Source organism: Heterodontus francisci, chromosome 4, assembly GCF_036365525.1.
Source record: "Heterodontus francisci isolate sHetFra1 chromosome 4, sHetFra1.hap1, whole genome shotgun sequence".
NCBI classification, from domain to species: Eukaryota; Metazoa; Chordata; class Chondrichthyes; order Heterodontiformes; family Heterodontidae; genus Heterodontus; species Heterodontus francisci.
In genome coordinates, this window is record NC_090374.1 from 179379098 (window position 1) to 179398088 (window position 18991).

An 18991-nucleotide genomic window follows, 5' to 3' on the forward strand; every position below is an offset into this window, starting at 1 on the left:
ACTGGGAATCAAACCTGGGACCTTCCTTGTCTCTTTGGATAGGTTCAAAACCAGTAAAGGCTCCTTATCAGCTGAACCATGGGGGTGGGTGGGGAAGTGGCCAGCCATCATTTAATCTACATCTGGTAGAAATTACTTGTTGTGTAAATGCACCATTTAAAATGAAAATCAGAATCCATTGCTCCAGTTTTGAGATTCTGGTTTGTTGTTGAGTGGATCATTAAACAATAATGGGCAGAGCAGTGTTTTTATATGCTCTTGCCCATCTGACCTGTGAATGCCTTCCTCCAGATTCTTTGCCTTGTTCTCATCGGATTGGAGCTGTCTGCTTCTGGCATCTTCCTCTTCAGCCGATGTAGCAGGGATTCCTTGCAGCAACCATCTCTCTCTCATGGCTTTGGACTGGGTAGGAAGGGAAGAAAGATCTGATGAAAACTTTACTCCGTAAAATAGAAAATTCCAAAACCAATGATGTTACTCACAGATTTGCATCACTACACCATTGGCAGCTGTGCCTTCAGTTGCCTAGGGCCTAAGCTCTGGAATTTCCTCCCTAAACTCTTTACCTCTCTAACTTGCTCTCCTCCTTTAAGATGCACCTGTCTCTTTGACCAAGCTTTTGGTTGCCTGATCTAATATCTCGTTATGTGATTTGGTGTCAAATTTTTTCTGATAACTTTCCTGTAAAGCACGTGGGATGTTTTACTATGTTAAAGGGGTTATTTGAACGCATGTTGTTGTTGGGATGGGATGGGCGGGATGGCATGGGAAGGATGGAATGGTTTGAGATGGGATGACATGGGAGGGAGGGGATGGCATGGGAGCTATGGCATGGCAAGGATGGGATAGCATGGGATGGGGATGGCATGGGAGGAGTGGGAGGTAGAGGATGACATCAGAGGGATGGCAAGTGTGGGGTGGAATGGCATGGGAGGAGTGGGAGAGAGGGGGTGGCATCAGAGGGCTTGCTTGGGAAGAATAGAATGGCATGGGAAGGGTGGATGAGATGGTGGAATTGGTTAAGTATACTAATCTGACTGCAAATGTTTTGTGGGTCTTTGTTAGTTCTGACAAAGTTCAATCATTTAGGAAATAAATTCTCCATCTGAGACTGGATTCAGGTCTGCGAACGAGAAATGGAATTGATCTGAATGCTTCTGTTGATCTGATAGATTCATCCACTGCTCGGCTGCTTCCTGTTGCTTTAACCAGGCAACATTTCCATATTTGGGAGTTTTCAGGGCAGAACTGGATTCAAACACCAGTGGTGCAGCCACTCTGCAGGATCGATGCCTTTGCAACTTTGCACTTTAGCAGGCAGCATAACTGTAAACATTTTCACTAACATTCTTGTGTGTTTCATTTTCGTTTTTATTATGAATAAAAGTCCCATGTCAAATCTCATTAGCAGCTCACAAGTCGCACTGCGCACATTTACAACTATTGTTAATTTGATTGATTAATGGCCATTGAACAGGCCAAAAAAAAGAGACAGTTCAACAACAACAAAAACTTGCATTTATATAGCACCTTTACCGTATTAAAAGTGGAAAATAAAGAGTTTGGTGTAAAAATCAAGAAGAAGGGGACATTACCTTAAAATTAGAGCTAAGACATTCAGGGGTGATCTCAGGAAAAACTGCTTCACACAAAGGGTAGTGGAAATCTGGAAGTCTCTCCACCAAAAAGCTGTTGAGGCTCGGCATTAATTGAAAATTTCAGAACGGTTATAAACTTTTTTTTAGGTAAGAGGATCAAGGGACATGGAGCAAAGGCAGTTAAGTAGAGTTGAAGTATAAATCAGCCACGCTCTAAGTGAATGGCCAAACAGTCTCGAAGGGTTGACTGACCCATTCCTGCTCTTATGTTTACTGTCCAGTGTTTTAATCAAATGTTTGCTCAGTCAAGAATGTGGTGGAGGCAAAAGCAAGACAAAAACTACAATAAAAAAACCTAATATCCTCTGCATACACTTGTGGAATTCGGCACTGATGATCTACTATTAGTAGCACCTACGCTGTCCTTCTGGCTTGAGCAGAGATTAATGGTGTGACAGCAACTCAGGGATTGTCCAGGCAGGTCAATAGGTTCACAGTTCTGAAAGCGCTGCCACCGATAAATTATTTTTGGATGGCAATATCAGAGGTTATGATTTTATCCAAACCACCAGCTGAATGGGAGTTTGAATTTCGACTCTTTACTCATCCCTGGTACAGCCATCACCGTGTACTGCAGGCACATTTGTGCTGATGCAGTTTGCTCGCTATGTGTGGTGGATGGTTAACCTGTCGGGCTCCCTGTTAACGTCCGCTAGGAGAGAAAGGCCCTAAATAGAAAAGATTGAGCTCTGCTCACTCCTCATCCATGAATAATATGCTTCAGAATCTTAATAGCACTCAGTGGCACCACTTGATGTAATTCCCTGCTGGCTAGGAGTTGTTGCTTTCACTGCTTGCAGCCTGGGTTTGTTTCCTGGTCAGTGACCACAATTTTTCTGATGCATTTAAGGCAAAGTACATGAGGGAAAAAGGAATAGAAGATTATCCTGATCGAATTTGATGCAGTGGGAGGAAGCTTGTGGAGAGCATAGGCCAGTTGGGCTGAATGGCCTGTTTCACTGCTGTCAATTCTGTGTGATACAAATGAAATTTTATCAATTTAAATAATAATTGAAGTTCGCTCAATTTCTATCTGTTTCTCTGACTGTTTAATCACTGGCTTCTCTTAGAGATGAACTGAAGCCAATTGCCGCCCGCTAACTATCAGTGGCAAAGTCCTGAACTGCTGCCTGCGCATATTTGTCAATATCTTTCAGAAATTAACACTTAATAAAGGGATAATCCAAATATATTAACACAGCGCTACAGGGCTAACGGTAGTGGATGTGGATCGGAATGGAAAGGTAATCGCCGAACAGCTGCCCGAACTGCCCGAAGCAGCACGAAAATAAAAGCAAAATACTGCAGATGCTGGAAATCTGAAATAAAACCAAAAAGTGCTGGAAATACTCAGCAGGTCTGACAGAATCTGTGGAGAGAGAAGCAAAGTTAACATTTCAGGTCAGTGACCTTACATCAGAACAGAAACTTTCACCTGATGAAAGGTCACAGACCTGAAATGTTAACTTTGCTTCTCTCCCCACAGATTCTGCCAGACCTGCTGAGTATTTCCAGCACTTTTTGGTTTTATGCCCGGAACAGCACTTCTGCTTAATACGGTTGAAGTGGCACCTTTTGTAATTGACACCATTGGTCATGTGAAACGGTCGTGCCATTTGCCCGATATAGGCAATTGTTAGGAATGAGCAGGGACAGCGTAGGTATTGAGAACTGTATGAAGGGAAACTTTTTGTTGACAGAAATTGGTGTGTGTCAAAATTCTCTCCCATTTGAATTTAGCAGTTAAAGAAAAAGCTTCACGAGGAGTTGCTAATGAATATTTGATGTGAGCAACATTACTGCGGCTGACATCAACACTATCAACAGTTCTCCATTGCTCCTGTGATCTGACCTGACCTGAACATGCCTCTCTGTAGACCAGCATTAGGCCTTCCTGTACCATAGAATGATCCCTTTTATCAGCTGATGGGTCATTGGTTAATAATCATACCTACAAAATGTCATCAGTTGGCACGCTCAAGCTTTTCACTCAACAGATTTATTGAAATGTTTGTTTGACTTGAATTAAATCCATAGTTTGCGGTAGTACTCAATTTTTATTACATCTTTGCTTGGCAGTCATATTCTCCTCCTGTTGCCTGTGAAATATTGCTGTAAATCAATTGATAAAACTTTAAAAAAAAAATGCCATGTGGAACCAGTTAAGGATTAAGAACATAAGAAATAGAAGCAGGAGTCAGCCATATGGTCCCTAGAGCCTGCTCCGCCATCCAGTGAGATCAAGGCTGATTCTGTAGTACATGATATATTGCACTGGATTTTTTTTGTTTTAAAAATGGAGCCTCTGCCCTGTCACCTCTGGTTTATATATCCATCACAGACTAATGGTGTCTGATGCAACATAAATGAGATGTGTGGAGTCCAGTTATGCTGAAGGTCTCCAACAGGTTTATTTACAGCTAGACTATTATATACAGTAGAGTCAACTGTTTACAGAATCTTACTCTGGACTTGAGGCGGTCAACATCCACAGCATATACACCCTACTGAGCCAGCGGCACTTGAGATGGCTTGACCACGTGAGCCGCATGGAAGATGGCAGGATCCCCAAGGACACATTGTACAGCGAGCTCGTCACTGGTATCAGACCCACCGGCCGTCCATGTCTCCGCTTTAAAGAAGTCTGCAAATGCGACATGAAGTCCTTTGACATTGACCATAAGTCGTGGGAGTCAGTTGCCAGTGATCGCCAGAGCTGGCGGGCAGCCATAAAGGCAGGGCTAAAGTGTGGCGAGTCGAAGAGACTTAGCTGTTGGCAGGAAAAAAGACAGAAGTGCAAGGATAGAGCCAACTGTGTAACAGCTCTGACAACCAAATTTATCTGTTGCACCTGTGGAAGAGTCTGTCACTCTAGAATTGGCCTTTATAGCCACTCCAGGCGCTGCTTCATAAACCACTGACCACCTCCAGGCGCTTACCCATTGTCTCTCGAGACAAGGAGGCCAAAGAAGAAGAAGACGACGACTCTGGATGTTACAGTTGCAGAGCGACTCTGGCTCTGAGTCACATGACTGCGTCTTGGTATGTGACTCATTAGCATACTAAGATCTTAAAGGGACATCACTCTTAAAGGCAATCATACAACATCCCCTTTCTTTCCAAGGATAAGACTCGTATGCTAAAAGTAAAAATACATAAAATTAGATATCAAAATTATTTACACAGGTATAGAGATTATGAACTTTACACATGCAGAAGCTTAATAGTCCACATGTCGTTTCGGTGGTTTGACAACTCTTCCAGATCTGATTATGGTATAAACTTCTGGGGATGTCATCCTTGGCTGCTTTGGGTTTGCAGGCATATTGTCAGTGTGTTGGTTGTTGTCCTGTTGTTCTGTCACACCCTCATCATCGGAGTGCATACTTTCGAGTCTGCTATGCGCAATTGGGGTATTGCGCACTTCTCTTAGTTGGCTACGGTTCCTTCTCAACACCACTCCTCTAGTTGTTGTAATCTCATAGGACTAGGCTCACTGCATACTCTGAATACCTCTGCAGGTAACCCATGTTCTCATTGTGGGTGTATGACCCTGATCTTTCGTCCTACATGTAGCTGAGGTAGTTCCACCCCTGCATGTCGGTCATGCACCGTCTTCGTTCTCCCCATTTTTCAAGCAGTGTCTCCTGCATCTCAGAGAATTTTGACAGATGGTGGCTTGGCAGAGTCGTCCACACTTGTCTGCCAAACATGTTCTCTGCTGTTGATGGTAAACCCATATCCATAGGTGTAGCTCTGAGGTGGAGCATGGCAACACAAAATCTTGTTTCGTTATCCTACACTTCAGGATAAGTGATTTGGTTGTGCGAACCATTCACTCAGGAAGACCATTGGATTTAGGGTCAAAAACAAGAAATGCTGGATTCACTCAGCAGGTCTGGCAGCATCTGTGGAAAGAGAAGCAGAGTTAACGTTTCGGGTCAGTGACCCTTCTTCGGAACCCTTTTTGCTTTTATATTGGATTTAGGGTAATGTGGTGAGGATGTCACATGGTTTATGCCCCATTTGGCGCACATATCCCTGAAAGATTTGCCCATAGAATGTGGCCCATTGTCAGAAATGATTTCTTCAGCTGCACTGAACAGACTGAATATGGCACTCATTGTGGCTGCGACGACCGCGCATGAAGTGTCTTTTACCTGTCTGACAATTGAAAATTTGGAGAAATAATTGGTGACGATGATAAAGTCGTTTCCATTAATGGAAAACAAGTCAGTAGCAATTTTGGACCAAGGGACTGATGGAATCTCGTGAGGGTGTACAATTTCTTTGTGTTGTTGTGGCTGGTGGCTCTGGCATGCCTCACACATCCTCACCAACCTTTCAATGTCACTGTTGATCCCTGGCCAATACAATGTCTCATGCCAGTCGTCTCATTCGCTCTATGCCCATATGGCCTCGGTGAAGTTGTGACAAGATGTCCTGTCGGAGAGCTTTGGGCACAATGACTTGTTTTCCTTTGAAGGTGTCGCCTCTCGAGATACCGAGTTCATCTCTATAAGGCCAAAAGCATCTGAGGGTTTCTGGCACCTCTTTTACTGTGTCAGGTCAGCCTTCTATGATGACTCTCCAGAGTGCCTTCAGTTGTGGGTCATTGGCTGTTTCTGATTGCAGTTGGTCACATTTGTGCTGACCAAAATGCAATAAATCGATTTTGACCACATTTTCCATCTCGATGTCCATGCTGTCTACTTGTAAATCCAGTGGAACTTCTTCACTTGTGTTCGGATTTGGCAATCTGCTCAGCGTATCTGTGGTGACCATTTTGGTACCCAGTTTATAGCGGGTAAAGTCGTACCCCTAAGAGCCGCTGTAGTCAAAGTGGTGCGCTTGTCAATGGTTTGCGCCAGATCATCTCCAGTGGTTTGTGGTCGGTTTCCACCCTGAACTGCTTACCGAACAGGTAGATGTGGAACCTTGTGATCCCAAACACCAGAGCAAGTGTTTCACACTCTATATTTGAATAATTGGACTGTGTTGAGGATAAACATTTGGACCTGAATGCTATTGGTTTGCCATCCTGTAGGATGCACGCTCCTAGCCCTTTCTGTGAGGTGTCGAATTCCAGGATTGTCTTCATCCTTGGATTGTAAGACTGCAGGGTACAGGTTTCTGCTGAAAATGCTTGTTTGAGAGACTTAAACATATGCTGATGGTCCTCCTACCACAGCAATGATGCTTTGTCAGAAAAATTTGGAATGTATGGTGCTAAAAGGTTGAAAAATCCAAGACATCTCTGGAGTTCTTCCTTGTCTTGCAAAGTAGGCATATGCCTTATATCTTCGACTTTGCCTGGGTCAGGATGGATTCCACAAACTGAATAGATGGAGCCAAAGAAATTGATTTGACTCACATTCACCTGGCACTTCTTGCTGTTAAAAACGAGCCCTTCGCGATGTGCTACTGCCATCAGTGAATGAAGATTTTGATCTTGCTCTTCTTTGGTTTTCCCCATTACCGCAATATCATCAGCAATGCATATCCAGCCAGGCATGCTTTCTATAATTCTGTCAATATGCTGCTGAAACAGATCTTGACTGACAGATAAACCGAACGGTAGTCTTTGGAAGCAATATCTTCCAAATGGTGTCCTGAAGGTGGTGACTTCCTGAGATTCCTTAGCTTGGTGTACTAACCAATATCCATGTTTAGCATCCAACTTGGAGAAGAATTTGGCTCCTGTAAACTTGGGATTCAATTCCTCTAATGTCAGAATCTTGTGGAATCCTTTAGGGAGAGGTTTGGACGCCTCAGATCTAGACGTACCCTGATTGCTCCATTCTTCTTCAATACGCATGTGATTGGGCTGCACCAGTCTGTGTGATGATGCACACGACGGATGATGCCATTGTGTTCCATGCCATCTAACTCGCACTTAAGCTTTTATTGTATGTGCACGCTTCACTTTCTACGGGTGTTGATTGACAGAATTGTAGCCTCTTTGAGGTGCAGTACATCTTTTCGCCTTTGAAATCTCCTGTGGCGTTGATCGTGTCTGGGTACATTTGTTCTAGGTTGTGGACTGACTCAATGTGGGTACCCTTGGTCTCTTCTGCTGTAATGGGTACCTTGGTGACCTCATGGGTGGTCACAATGTTGAGGTCCTTGCAAACGGTAGTCCTGCCACTGCTGGTCCACTCATGTCTACTAGGTAGAATGTTTGTGGTTTCCATGCCAACTTGCCATAGCTGCATTTCATTGTTAGTGTGCCACAGCAAGGGATGGTTGACCCGTTGTATGCAGATAATTTGGCAATTTCCAGTTGTATCATTGATTTCCAATGACTCTGGTACATATCTTTGAGTATTTGGACTGTAGGATATTTGCAGTAGCACCGGTGTCAATCTTGACCCTGAGTGTAGGTTTGCCAGCTTTCTCTGGGCACGATGTTAATAGTGGCGAAAGCTTCTAGTTGTTTGACTTCATCAATGTGATGTGTCACGTTCACAATGTGGAATGCTTACTTGTCTTCTGACTGAGGATTGCTTCTCTTTGAGTCTTGTCTCAGGTCTATTTTGCTGTGGACTTCGTGTCTCGGCTTGCATTTATGCAGGTTTCTGGCGCTTTCCTTGCTTCTGTTGCTCTGTTTTCTGTTTGCTTGTGTTCTACCATGACTTCTGGCTGTGTCTTTGGAACCAGATTTCTTGCACAGGTGGGCCCAGTGTCCTTTTGCATCGCAGGCCTTGCACAGGTCTTGAAATGCAGACAACGTTGCGGTGAGTGGGACAAACCACACAGCTTGATTGCTCTTTTCAACCTGGTTATCATGCTGTTGTGCCTGTAGGACATCAATTCCAGGCAGCAAATTCTAAAATTCACTCGTAATTGGAGCTGATCTTCTAGCACTTTCCATAACTTTATGGGATCTTTCTGGACCTTGTCAGATAATTCAGACATGTTGATTCTGTGTAATCCCTCTTTTCCAATTGCTATTAGTATTTTTACAACCTGTTTTTATGGTTCTATAGGTACTTGGTTTGTAAATCATAACTGCATTCTTTGGTTGAGCAGTTGGAACTCGGATAGGATATCCAAGGCTTTCCAGTCCACGCTGGGAAATTTGGTATCCCTATTTCTCCTTTTTTATTTTGCTTTAAACTTTCTTTAAGGCTAGTTCTATGATTCTGCACTGTTTCCCCTTTAAGAGACTCTATTATTTATACTAGCTTCTTTGATTGGCAGGAGTTTGCTAGTGCTGTGTGGTTACCTTGCTTCCAGCACTTAAGCCTGTTCTGTTTGCACAGCTGTTCAATAGGCAGTTCACTTGTTTTTTTTTAAAGAGTTTATTATGTTCTTCACACTCCAGTGGTCTTAGTCATTTTTTAAAATTGTGGCTTTGTGAATGAAACCTCTTATTCATGCTTGAATAGTTTCATGGATTTTTAAAAAACTTTGCCTGCGTGTTTGAAGGCTTTGCAGTGATCTGGGTTTTCCTGCGTTTTTTTCTAACAGACGTCTCATCATGGCGCAGACCTCGTTCAGTTCAGTAAAGGAATTGGGTCGTCACCTTTTTTGTCTACATGGAGCTTTTGACAAAAAAAACTTTTGAAGGACTTCAAAGGTTTGGTTTTAAAACAGTATCCCTCACCTGTCGGCAAAATGACTCACCCACTTTACTTGCAGCCTGTCGTTCTGTGCTCTGTCTTCTACAGCCTGAGGGAAGTTCTTCTTTTTTCACTGTTTGAGCCAGTTTGTTTTTTTATGTTTCTCTGTATTGGCTATAGGAATTGTAATTTTCAGAGCTGTTTTACCCGTGGTCTTCAACTTAGACTTTTTTCTTCACACCACAGCTGCCACCATATAATGAATTCTTTTATGTTGTCTGAGTCAATATAAAAGAGATGCGTGCAGTCCAGTTATGCTGAAGATCGCTAACAGGTTTATTAACATCTAACAAGTATATATAATACGTTGCTAACTATTTACAGAACCTTACTCTGGGTGTTCCAGTATCAGAGTGACTCTGGCTCCGAGTCACATGACTGTGTCCTGGTACTTGGTTCATTAGGATACTAAGATCTTAAAGAGACATCACTCTTAAAGGCAATCATACAACAAATGGGTGAAGTTTTCCTTTCTCCTTTGTTTGTAAAGTTAATGTGCCAGTGAAAGTCCAATTGATATACAACAAAAATAATAATTTCCATTTATATAGCGACTTCACATGGTAAAACATCCCAAGGCGCTTCACAGAAGAATTTTCAAACAAAATTTGGCATGAAACCACACATGGAGATATTAGGACAGGTGACCGAAAGCTTGGCAAAAGAAGTCAGTTTTAAGGAATGACTTGACAGTGATTAGAGAGCTAGAAGGGTTCAGGAAGGAATTCCAGAGCTTAGAAAATGGGCAGCTGCCAATGGTGGAGCGATTAACATTAGGGATGTGCAAGAGGCCAGAATTGGAGGATGTAGAGATCTTGAATAATCCACAGAGATGTCTGCTCTGGGAAATGGAAATGTTATGTTGGTGCTGTATGTAGCGGGGAGGGCCTTGGGGCTAAGACACATTCTAAGGGTATAGTAGAGGGAGATTCCTTCTGTACTCACTAGATCTAGAAGTGTTTGATATTGACACTGGATGCAAAAAGTTTTCAAAAATGTTGCATAGTTCGAAGACCAACATTTATCACATTGAAGCACCAAATTAGTCTCACCCAAACCACAAAATAAAGAAAATATTCACAGAGGAAACGATGCAACAACTCACAATAACATTTGTGATGTGAACTGGGCTGAGGACTGTCCCTTTGCCAATACTGAATGACACAACAAGCAGCCACACGCGCAATGAATGAGCACAATTGTGTTGAGTTTGTGCAAGAGTTTATGCCACGAGACTCTGGTATCAGCGTTCCTACCTTGTGATGCTGCAGCTGAAGTATTTTATCCTCGAGCTGATGTCTCTTGTCTTCTATTTCCCTCTGCCTCCGCCTTTTCTCCTTCAAAGAGAGAGAAAGAATGTATTAACCAGGTTGTGTTGACTACGCTTAGTTCTTCCTTTTTGTTTCTGTGCGAACAAAGAGAAATCTTATTGAAAAAAAGAAAATTACTATTTCAAAATATTTCTATTTTCTCTTATATGTACACCATCAAGAAATATAATGTGCAGAATTCAACAGTGGGACATTGTGGTAAGTACATTTTGTTATACCAGCCATGCTACAATACATGGGTGTTTCAAATTATGCTGTGAGCAAGAAGGAAATACTAGCATTTTTATAGCACCATTCATAGCCTCAGGATGTCCCGAAGTGCTTTACAGCCTAACAATTTCTTTTTGAAGTGTAGTCACTATAAGAAACATGGCAGCCAATTTATGCACAGCAAGCTCCCACAAAGAGCACCGTGGTAATTATCTTTTTTTAATGTTGGTTGAGGGCTAAATATTGGCCAGGATACCAGGGAAAACTCGCCTAATCTTCTTCAAAATAGTGCTGGGGATCTTTTATTCCTATCTGAGAGGGCAGACGTGGTCTCAATTACATCTCTCATCCAAAAGACAGCACCTCCGACAGTGCCACATTCCCACAGTATGGCACTGGGAGCGTCAGCCTAGGTTTTCTGCTCAAACCTTTGGAGTGGGACTTTAACCCATAACCTCCCAATTCAGAGATGAGAGTGCTAGCCCATGAGCCACAGCTGATAGTCACACAAACACTGAATGGGGTAGAATTTTATTTTGAGCACTGAAGTCAACGGAAATAAAATTTGAAAGAGATATAGGGCTGAATTTTTAGGCCCCGATGAGGGTGGACATGAAGGCAGGTGGTTGTGGACTTTCTCATTGCCAGCCTGTGTACCAGTCCCCTGGCTCCATCCCATCCATGGGCCATTTTTCTGGAGGCCATCTTTGCTGGTGGTGTTGGTTGCGGAAGGTGACCGATCTACAAGTGACGGGTAGCCAATTCAGATAGTCAATGGCCATTTTATGTCTTTGTCGGAGGCTAACTGGGATTTTCCAGTTGGCTTCCAGATCCGTGCAGTTGCCTGGAGGTGGTCTTGCGCTGGCAGACTGAGGGGGGTGGTGGGGGGGAGGGTTGGGGGGCGGGGGCAGCTCTCCAGGCAGGCTGTCACAGCCTTTATGGTGTTATGACCAAAGGGGGAGGAGTGCGCTGTCTTTCTCTATCTCCATTTCTCCACGGTCACAACATATATTTAAATGTTTACCCAGTTACTGATACGGCCCATTATATACTCTATTTTTATTTCAGATTAAAATACATCAACCAGGTTTCTTTAAAGAACAACAAAATTATTAATTTATTATAAAACAAGACTTAGTCAATAAAGATGAAAAGCATTAACACACAGTTTGAAATACGACAGTAAATATATATATGTCCTAAATACCCAACATACATATATACACATGCATGCACACACGCACGTGCACACACACACACACACAAACAGTTAAAGGAAAAAAGACAAAAAATAATACTTTGGCCAAATACTTTTTAACTCTTGAAGGAAAAGGAGAAGATCTGGAATGATATCAGTTGTCCCCTTATTCTGGCTTCCTGAATGTGCATAGACGGTTGTCACTGAAATCTTTCTGGAGCAGTTCTTTTCAGGCGGTGCGAGGATTAATCTGGCAGGCTTTCCATGAGAAATGCGGCATCAGGGGGTTCAGCTATCACACACTGGATTCTCAGGGTTTCTCAGAGGGGTGGAGAAAAGATGAACTGATGTCTTCCCTCTTAGCAGGCTGACTGCCAGCTGACTCAGAACAGTATTCAAAATGAAACCAACTCCTGACCATCATAAATCTTGACAAGTTACTTCTTTGTAAACAACTCCCATAGTCAGAAGGCACCTGCTGTTTACTTAACTGAAGACACGTGACTTCCAGTGTTTTTAAACAAAGTCCTTCCAGTGACTTTTTAAAAAAAAAACTAAGTCCAGCATCTATGAAATCACTTCAGTCCCAAATGAATCTATCTCCACAATCTTCAACCATGAGTCCTCAAAAAATATTTAAAAATGAAGCACTTTCAAAACAATGGGTTCAGCTGCAACTGCAGGCTGCCCTGTGGAGGGGTTCCTGTCCCCACCTCACCTACAATGGTGGCCTGGCTGCTCAGGCCTTTTCTTATTTAAGATTTAAAGAAGTTGGAGAGAGGGTGCCCCATCTTTGTGTGCCCCTCCCTCACTTACCTACAAAGGTAGCCTGCTGCTGCTTCCAAGCTGGAGCGCCTCCTATTGGTCCTCCTGGTTCTAGAGCCCACCTGTCGTCCTTAATTGAATAGCAATCTCACCCTCTGGCCATTAATTGGTCAATTCATGGAAAATCACAGGTGAGTGACTGTTCTCCACACAGTATGGGCTTCTGACCCCCATTTGAGCCTGACAGCGGGGTCCTGAAGCTCGCAGGGAAAATCCTGCCCATACAACGAGCTGCCAATTTGTCCATTTTACACGATCTCAGAAGGTAAGCAAGACTTACCTCAATACGTTCAAAATAAATTCCTTTGCTCACAATTTTTGACACAGGCCTCAACCAAAACAAGTGTACACTTCTGTTATTATATTGTTAAAATAGTGGCAAACAATTTAAAATCTGAAATTCTGCAAATGAACATTAGCTTATTTCATTACGTTTATTGTGGGACATTACTGAGCATGCTGTTACTCAGTGGTAAGGAAACCAAGAGAAGGGTGATTTTTTTTATTCTTTCATGGGATGTGGATATCACTGGCAAAGCCAGCATTTGTTGCCCATCCTTAATTGCCCTTAACAACTGAGTGGCCTGCTAGGCCATTTCAGAAGGCAGTTAAGAGTCAATCACATTGCTGTGGGTTTGGAGTCACATGTCGGCCAGACCTGGTAAGGACAGCAGATTTCCTTCCCTAAAGGAAATTAGTGAACCAGATGGACTTTTACAACAGTTGATGATGATTTCATAGCACCATTACTGAGACAAGCTTTTAATTCTAGATTTTTATACATTAATTTAATTTATTAATTAATTGAGTCTAAATTTGGCCAGCTGCCATGGTGGAATTTGAACCCATGTCCCCAGGGTATTAGCCTCGGCCTCTGGATTTCTGGTGCAATGACATTACCACTACACCACTGTCTCCCCTCGGGCAGAGTTTTCTAACTTTATCCATGCCACATAGCTGTTAGTTCAGCAATGTGCATAAGCTTACCTTTGGAGGAGGTGCAGTGGTAGACACACTCAAACCCACGACCTCTACCACCCAGAAGGACAGGGCAGCAAGCGCATGGGAACACCACCACCTCCAAGCTCCCTTCCAAGTCACATAACATCCAGACTTGGACATATATTGGTCATTCCTTCGCTGTCGCTGGGTCAAATCCTGGAACTCCCTCCCTAATAGCACTGTGGGTGTACCTACCTCACATGGACTGCAGTGGTTCAAGAAGGCAGCTCACAACACCTTCTCCAGGGCAATTAGGGATGGGCAATAAAACACTGGCCTTGTCAGCGATGTTCACATCCCATGAATGAGTAAAAAAAAGCAGACATTTTTGGATTGTGAAAATGCTGTTCACAAGTTCCTTTAGCAGCCTTTAAAGTGCCAGGAACACTCTTTGTAGTGAGTGAGAAAGCAATCCATCTGTGTTCAAGAGAAAAGATCACAGTAAAACACCTGATAAATCACTGATAAAAACAGAACAAAAAAAATTGCAAAATATAGATCTTAAAATAAACCAAAACCCCCTCACTCGCCAATGTTTACATTATACAGAAGAAGCAATTTCAAAACATTGTCCAGATTTCCATTTGCTCTAAAGAGGCCTGGCTCTGTTCTGAGATTTGGAGATTGAGGCAATCAATTCACCATTCTGTTTTATAGTTTTAGGCAGTAAATAATGTTGGATTTAAAGTATAATATTAAAGACTTTTAATGGAGTGATTTTAAACCTACCAGTCTGGCACGAACAGGGTAGGTGGCCAGTTAAAATTCACTGGGTTACCTAATTGTGGGAAATTTTCCCGAATAGTGCAGACTGCAATTTTTACTCAGGCTTTTGGGTAGCTAAGCTGCCTTCCCAAAGCCAGTGGGATCCTTCTTTAAGTATGGAGATTGGGGACCAATGACATCATCAGGCTCTGCCTGCTTCTGTGCCTATCTTATCAAACCGAAGAGTGTTGATCGCTTGCTGGAAAGGCGAAGAGGCCCCAAACATTGTGGGGCCAAGAGGATGTAGGAATGCTTTTTCTGGATCCTACAAGGAATGTTGCAGCCTCCCCTGCCCTGGTTATCTGCCCTTCCCACCTGTGAGAACCTCCCAGAAACTTTTCCATAAACCTACCATCGTACCTATGGCTTGAATCTCCAGAGGTTTCCTGCCTGCTTCCTGCCCATTCTCTGAGCAGGAGGTGGACTGGGAGGAATGAGGCCCGGGAGTTAAAGTGCTACTGCAGGCGCTGAATTTTCCAACTTAATCTTATGCTGTCTTTTAACTTGAGGTTGTCCAAAGCTCTACTGCCCATATCCTGACTCACACCAAGTCCCATTCAGCCATAATTCCTGTGCTCACTGACCTACCTTGGGTCTGTGTCCAGCAATGCCTCAATTTTAAAATACTTCTCCTTGTTTTCAAATTCCTCCATGGCCTCATCCCTCCCTAACTCTGTGACATCCTCCAGCCCTACGGCTCTCGAGATCACTCCACAACTCCACTTCTGGCTTCTTGAGCTTCCCCTATTTTCATTGCTCCACCATTGGTATCTGCTCCTTTAGCTGTTCAGGTCTGAAACACTGAAATTCACTCGCTAAACCTCTCCACCTCTCTCCCCTGCTTTAAGAGGCTCCTTACAACCTATCTCTTTGACCAAGTTTTTTGGTCAGCTGCCCTAATACCTTCTTATAGGCTCGGTGTCAAATTTTGTCTGATAACTCTCCTGTGAAGTGCCTTGGGATGTTTTACTACATTAAAGGCGCTATATAAATGCAAGGTGTCACGCACCCACCCACCCACAAGCTGCCCAGAGTTAAAATTGGGGCCAACATTATCTTAAGTGATTAATGCTACTGCCAAGTCAGTCATGAAATTTAATCGAAAACACTCTAGCAATTCCTTTCCCAGTAACAAATAAAGAGAAATGAGAGAAAACGTAGTCAGATTTCCACAAAAGAATGCTCCATCTGTCTTCCAGTGTCACAAAGTGTGTTAACAGTTCCCCACAGTAACCTTGTTCTGGTTAACCTTAATTCCACAAATCCACAATGAGCTTTTTGTGACAACATCCATGGAAACTTTCATCATAGAATCATAGGGTTGAATTTTCACGGCCCTGGGGTGACAGGCTGGAAAGTTGGGGGGTGGGGGTGGAGTGGGGCAGGAAAATAGCAGGGAGCTGCATCGGGATGGTTCACCTGTGCAGTCCCTTTGCTGGGGAGGTTTCCCAGGCGCAGCCCGCACTATCAAGCCAGGAAGCCAATGTGCATATTTGCAGCCCCTATTGGGGTGATTTAGAGGTTTCGCCAGCGTTTTGATGGTGGAGTGGCCTCCCCCCCCACCACCACGTGCGGAGGCCACCAGCTTAATGCAAGCAGCCTCCCTGCAGCAGTCCGGGAGGGGCCAACAGAGCTGCAGGCTCCATTCAATGGGGAAGGCACTGCGCTAATTAACGGCTGCAACCATGGCAGTGCCGATTACAGTGGGGAACCTTCCCCCTCCTGTCTGATGACACTAACCCTTTAGTCCCTTCTTATATCCCCCATTTGTGTCCGGTGACCAGGAATGGAGGTGCCCTCATGCCTTCCTAAACACTTCAGCAGCTCCCACCTCTGACGTTGCTGCCGTCGATCTTTCTGTGCTGGATAGCCTCCTATTGGCCCTCCAGACTCAGAAGTACACACACTGTCCTTTATTAGTAGCCACCTCTGGGTAAATAGCTCCGCCTGTCTGGCTCCTGGCAACTGACCCCTATTTTGTCCCAATGTCGGGGTCCCAAAGCCTATGGAAAAATCCTACCTATTGAATTATACAGCATAGAAGGAGGCCATTGGGCCTACTGCGTCTGTGGCGACTCTTTGCAAGAGTTATCCAATTCGTCCTACTTCTCTGCTCTTTCCTCATAACCCTGCACATTTTTTCCGTTTCAAGTACTTATCCAATTCCTTTTTGAAAGTTAAAATTAAATCTGCTTCCACCGCTCTTTGAGGCTGCCAAAGAAAAATTATCCTCATCTCGCCTCTGACTCTTTTGCCAATTATTTTAAACCTGTGCTGCCTGGTTACTGACCTTCCTTTCTTGGCAACAGTTTCTCCCTATCTATCAAAGCCATTCATGATTTTGGAGACCTCTATAATATCTCCTCTCAACCTTCTCTGCAATAAGGAAAACAGCGCCAGCTTCTCCGGTCTTGGCACATAACTGATGCCCCTCATCCCTGGTACCATTCTAGTAAATCTCTTCTGCATTCTCTCCAAAGCCTTGACATCCTTCCTGAAGTGTGGTGCTCAGACCTGAACACAAAACTCCAGCTGAGGCCTAGCCAATGTTTTATAAAGTTTTTACAAAACATACGATCAACATTGAGGGGACGCTCTAAAACCAGACAAAAATGGCACCATCACCCAACTAACATCCCAGTTAAAGCTCACTGGAAATAGATTGAGAAAATGGCCCTGAAAGTCAGTCACATTTCAGATGAATTTGGGACACAATTGGGGAGGGCAGTGTCTGGAGTTTGTGAGCAGGTCCTGGTCGCACTAAGTCTCTGTCCTGTTTGGAGCTGCACTGGGTCTTCCTAAAGGAGTATCTACTTTGCCTTTTCATTACCTTTCCTTGGTTCTAGGCTGTTTAAGATCTGTATAAATATTTGTCATCGCGGGGGTTAAATTCAACTTGAAGGAGGGCAGGGTACAAAAAGGCCTCCGTGCTACTACTGAAAGTTTTGCACCTCTCCGTCCCTCTGAAGTTGAATTTTTATTTGTTATGAATTAATCTTCAGTGGAATAAATAATGCAGCACATCCTGTTAAGAATTTGGGAGCCAGGCAAACACACGATGTAGTGAGGCCTAGCATTTACAATGCCCACATTTTTAAATAACCTGCAACCTTTATACCTGGAGAACTAGAATACAAGGAGGTAGAAGTCATGCTTCAGCTATACTTCTTTGGCCTCCTTTTCTCGAGAGATAATGGGTAAGCGCCTGCAGGTGGTCAGTGGTTTGTGGAGCAGCGCCTGGAGTGGCTATAAAGGCCAATACTAGAGTGACAGACTCTTCCACAGTTGCTGCAGATAAAATTGGTTGTCAGGGCTGTTTCGCAGTTGGCTCTCCCCTTGCGCTTCTGTCTTTTTTCCTGCCAACTGCTAAGTCTCTTCGACTCTCCACACTTTAACCCCGCCTTTATGGCTGCCCGCCAGCTCTGGCGATCACTGGCAACTGACTCCCACGACTTGTGATCAATGTCACAGGACTTCATGTCGCATTTGCAGACGTCTTTAAAGCGGAGACATGGACGGCCGGTGGGTCTGATACCAGTGGCGAGCTCGCTGTACAATTTGTCCTTGGGGTTCCTGCCATCTTCCATGCGGCTCACATGGCCAAGCCATCTCAAGCGCCGCTGACTCAGTAGGGTGTATAAGCTGGGGATGTTGGCCGCCTCGAGGACTTCTGTGTTGGAGATACGGTCCTGCCACCTGATGCCAAGTATTCTCCGGAGGCAGCGAAGATGGAATGAATTGAGACGTCGCTCTTGGCTGACGTACGTTGTCCAGGCCTCGCTGACGTAGAGCAAGGTACTGAGGACACAGGCTTGATACATGCGGACTTTTGTGCTCCGTGTCAGTGCGCCATTTTCCCACACTCTCTTGGCCAGTCTGGACATAGCAGTGGAAGCCTTTCCCATGCGCTTGTTGATTTCTGCATTGAGAGACAGGTTACTGGTGATAGTTGAGCCTAGGTAGGTGAACTCTAGAACCACTTCCAGAGCGTGGTCGCTGATATTGATGGATGGAGCATTTCTGACGTCCTGTCCCATGATGTTCGTTTTCTTGAGGCTGATGGTTAGGCCAAATTCGTTGCAGGCAGCTGCAAACCTGTCGATGAGATTCTGCAGACACTCTTCGGTGTGAGATGTTAAAGCAGCATCGTCAGCAAAGAGGAGTTCCCTGATGAGGACTTTCCATACTTTGGTCTTCGCTCTTAGATGGGCAAGGCTGAACAACCTGCCGCAAACAACAGATGCCCCTCTACGTTGCTTTCATTGATCTCACCAAAGCCTTTGACTTCATCAGCAGACGTGGTCTCTTTAAACTACTAGAAAAGATCGGATGTCCACCAAAGCTACTCAGTATCATAACCTCATTCCATGACAATAT

General features: G+C 44.0%; 1 protein-coding gene across 5 annotated transcripts in view; it reads right to left on the minus strand.

The window, feature by feature from the left end:
- LOC137369448 (paralemmin-1-like) overlaps nt 1-18991 on the minus strand; it is a 492534-nt gene that overhangs the window by 356710 nt on the left and 116833 nt on the right. For 4 of the 5 annotated variants that reach the window (XR_010974948.1, XM_068030674.1, XM_068030676.1 and 1 more), the window contains exons 3-4: nt 10540-10620; nt 272-402 (exon numbers count right to left, since the gene is read on the minus strand). Coding sequence is in view for 4 of the 5 variants with exons in the window: in XM_068030674.1 (XP_067886775.1) it covers nt 272-402; nt 10540-10620 (212 nt within the window). In the remaining variant the exon portion in view is untranslated. Of the gene's footprint in view, nt 1-271; nt 403-1595; nt 1721-10539; nt 10621-18991 lie in introns of those variants that run through there. The other variant, XM_068030675.1, reaches the window with a different exon arrangement.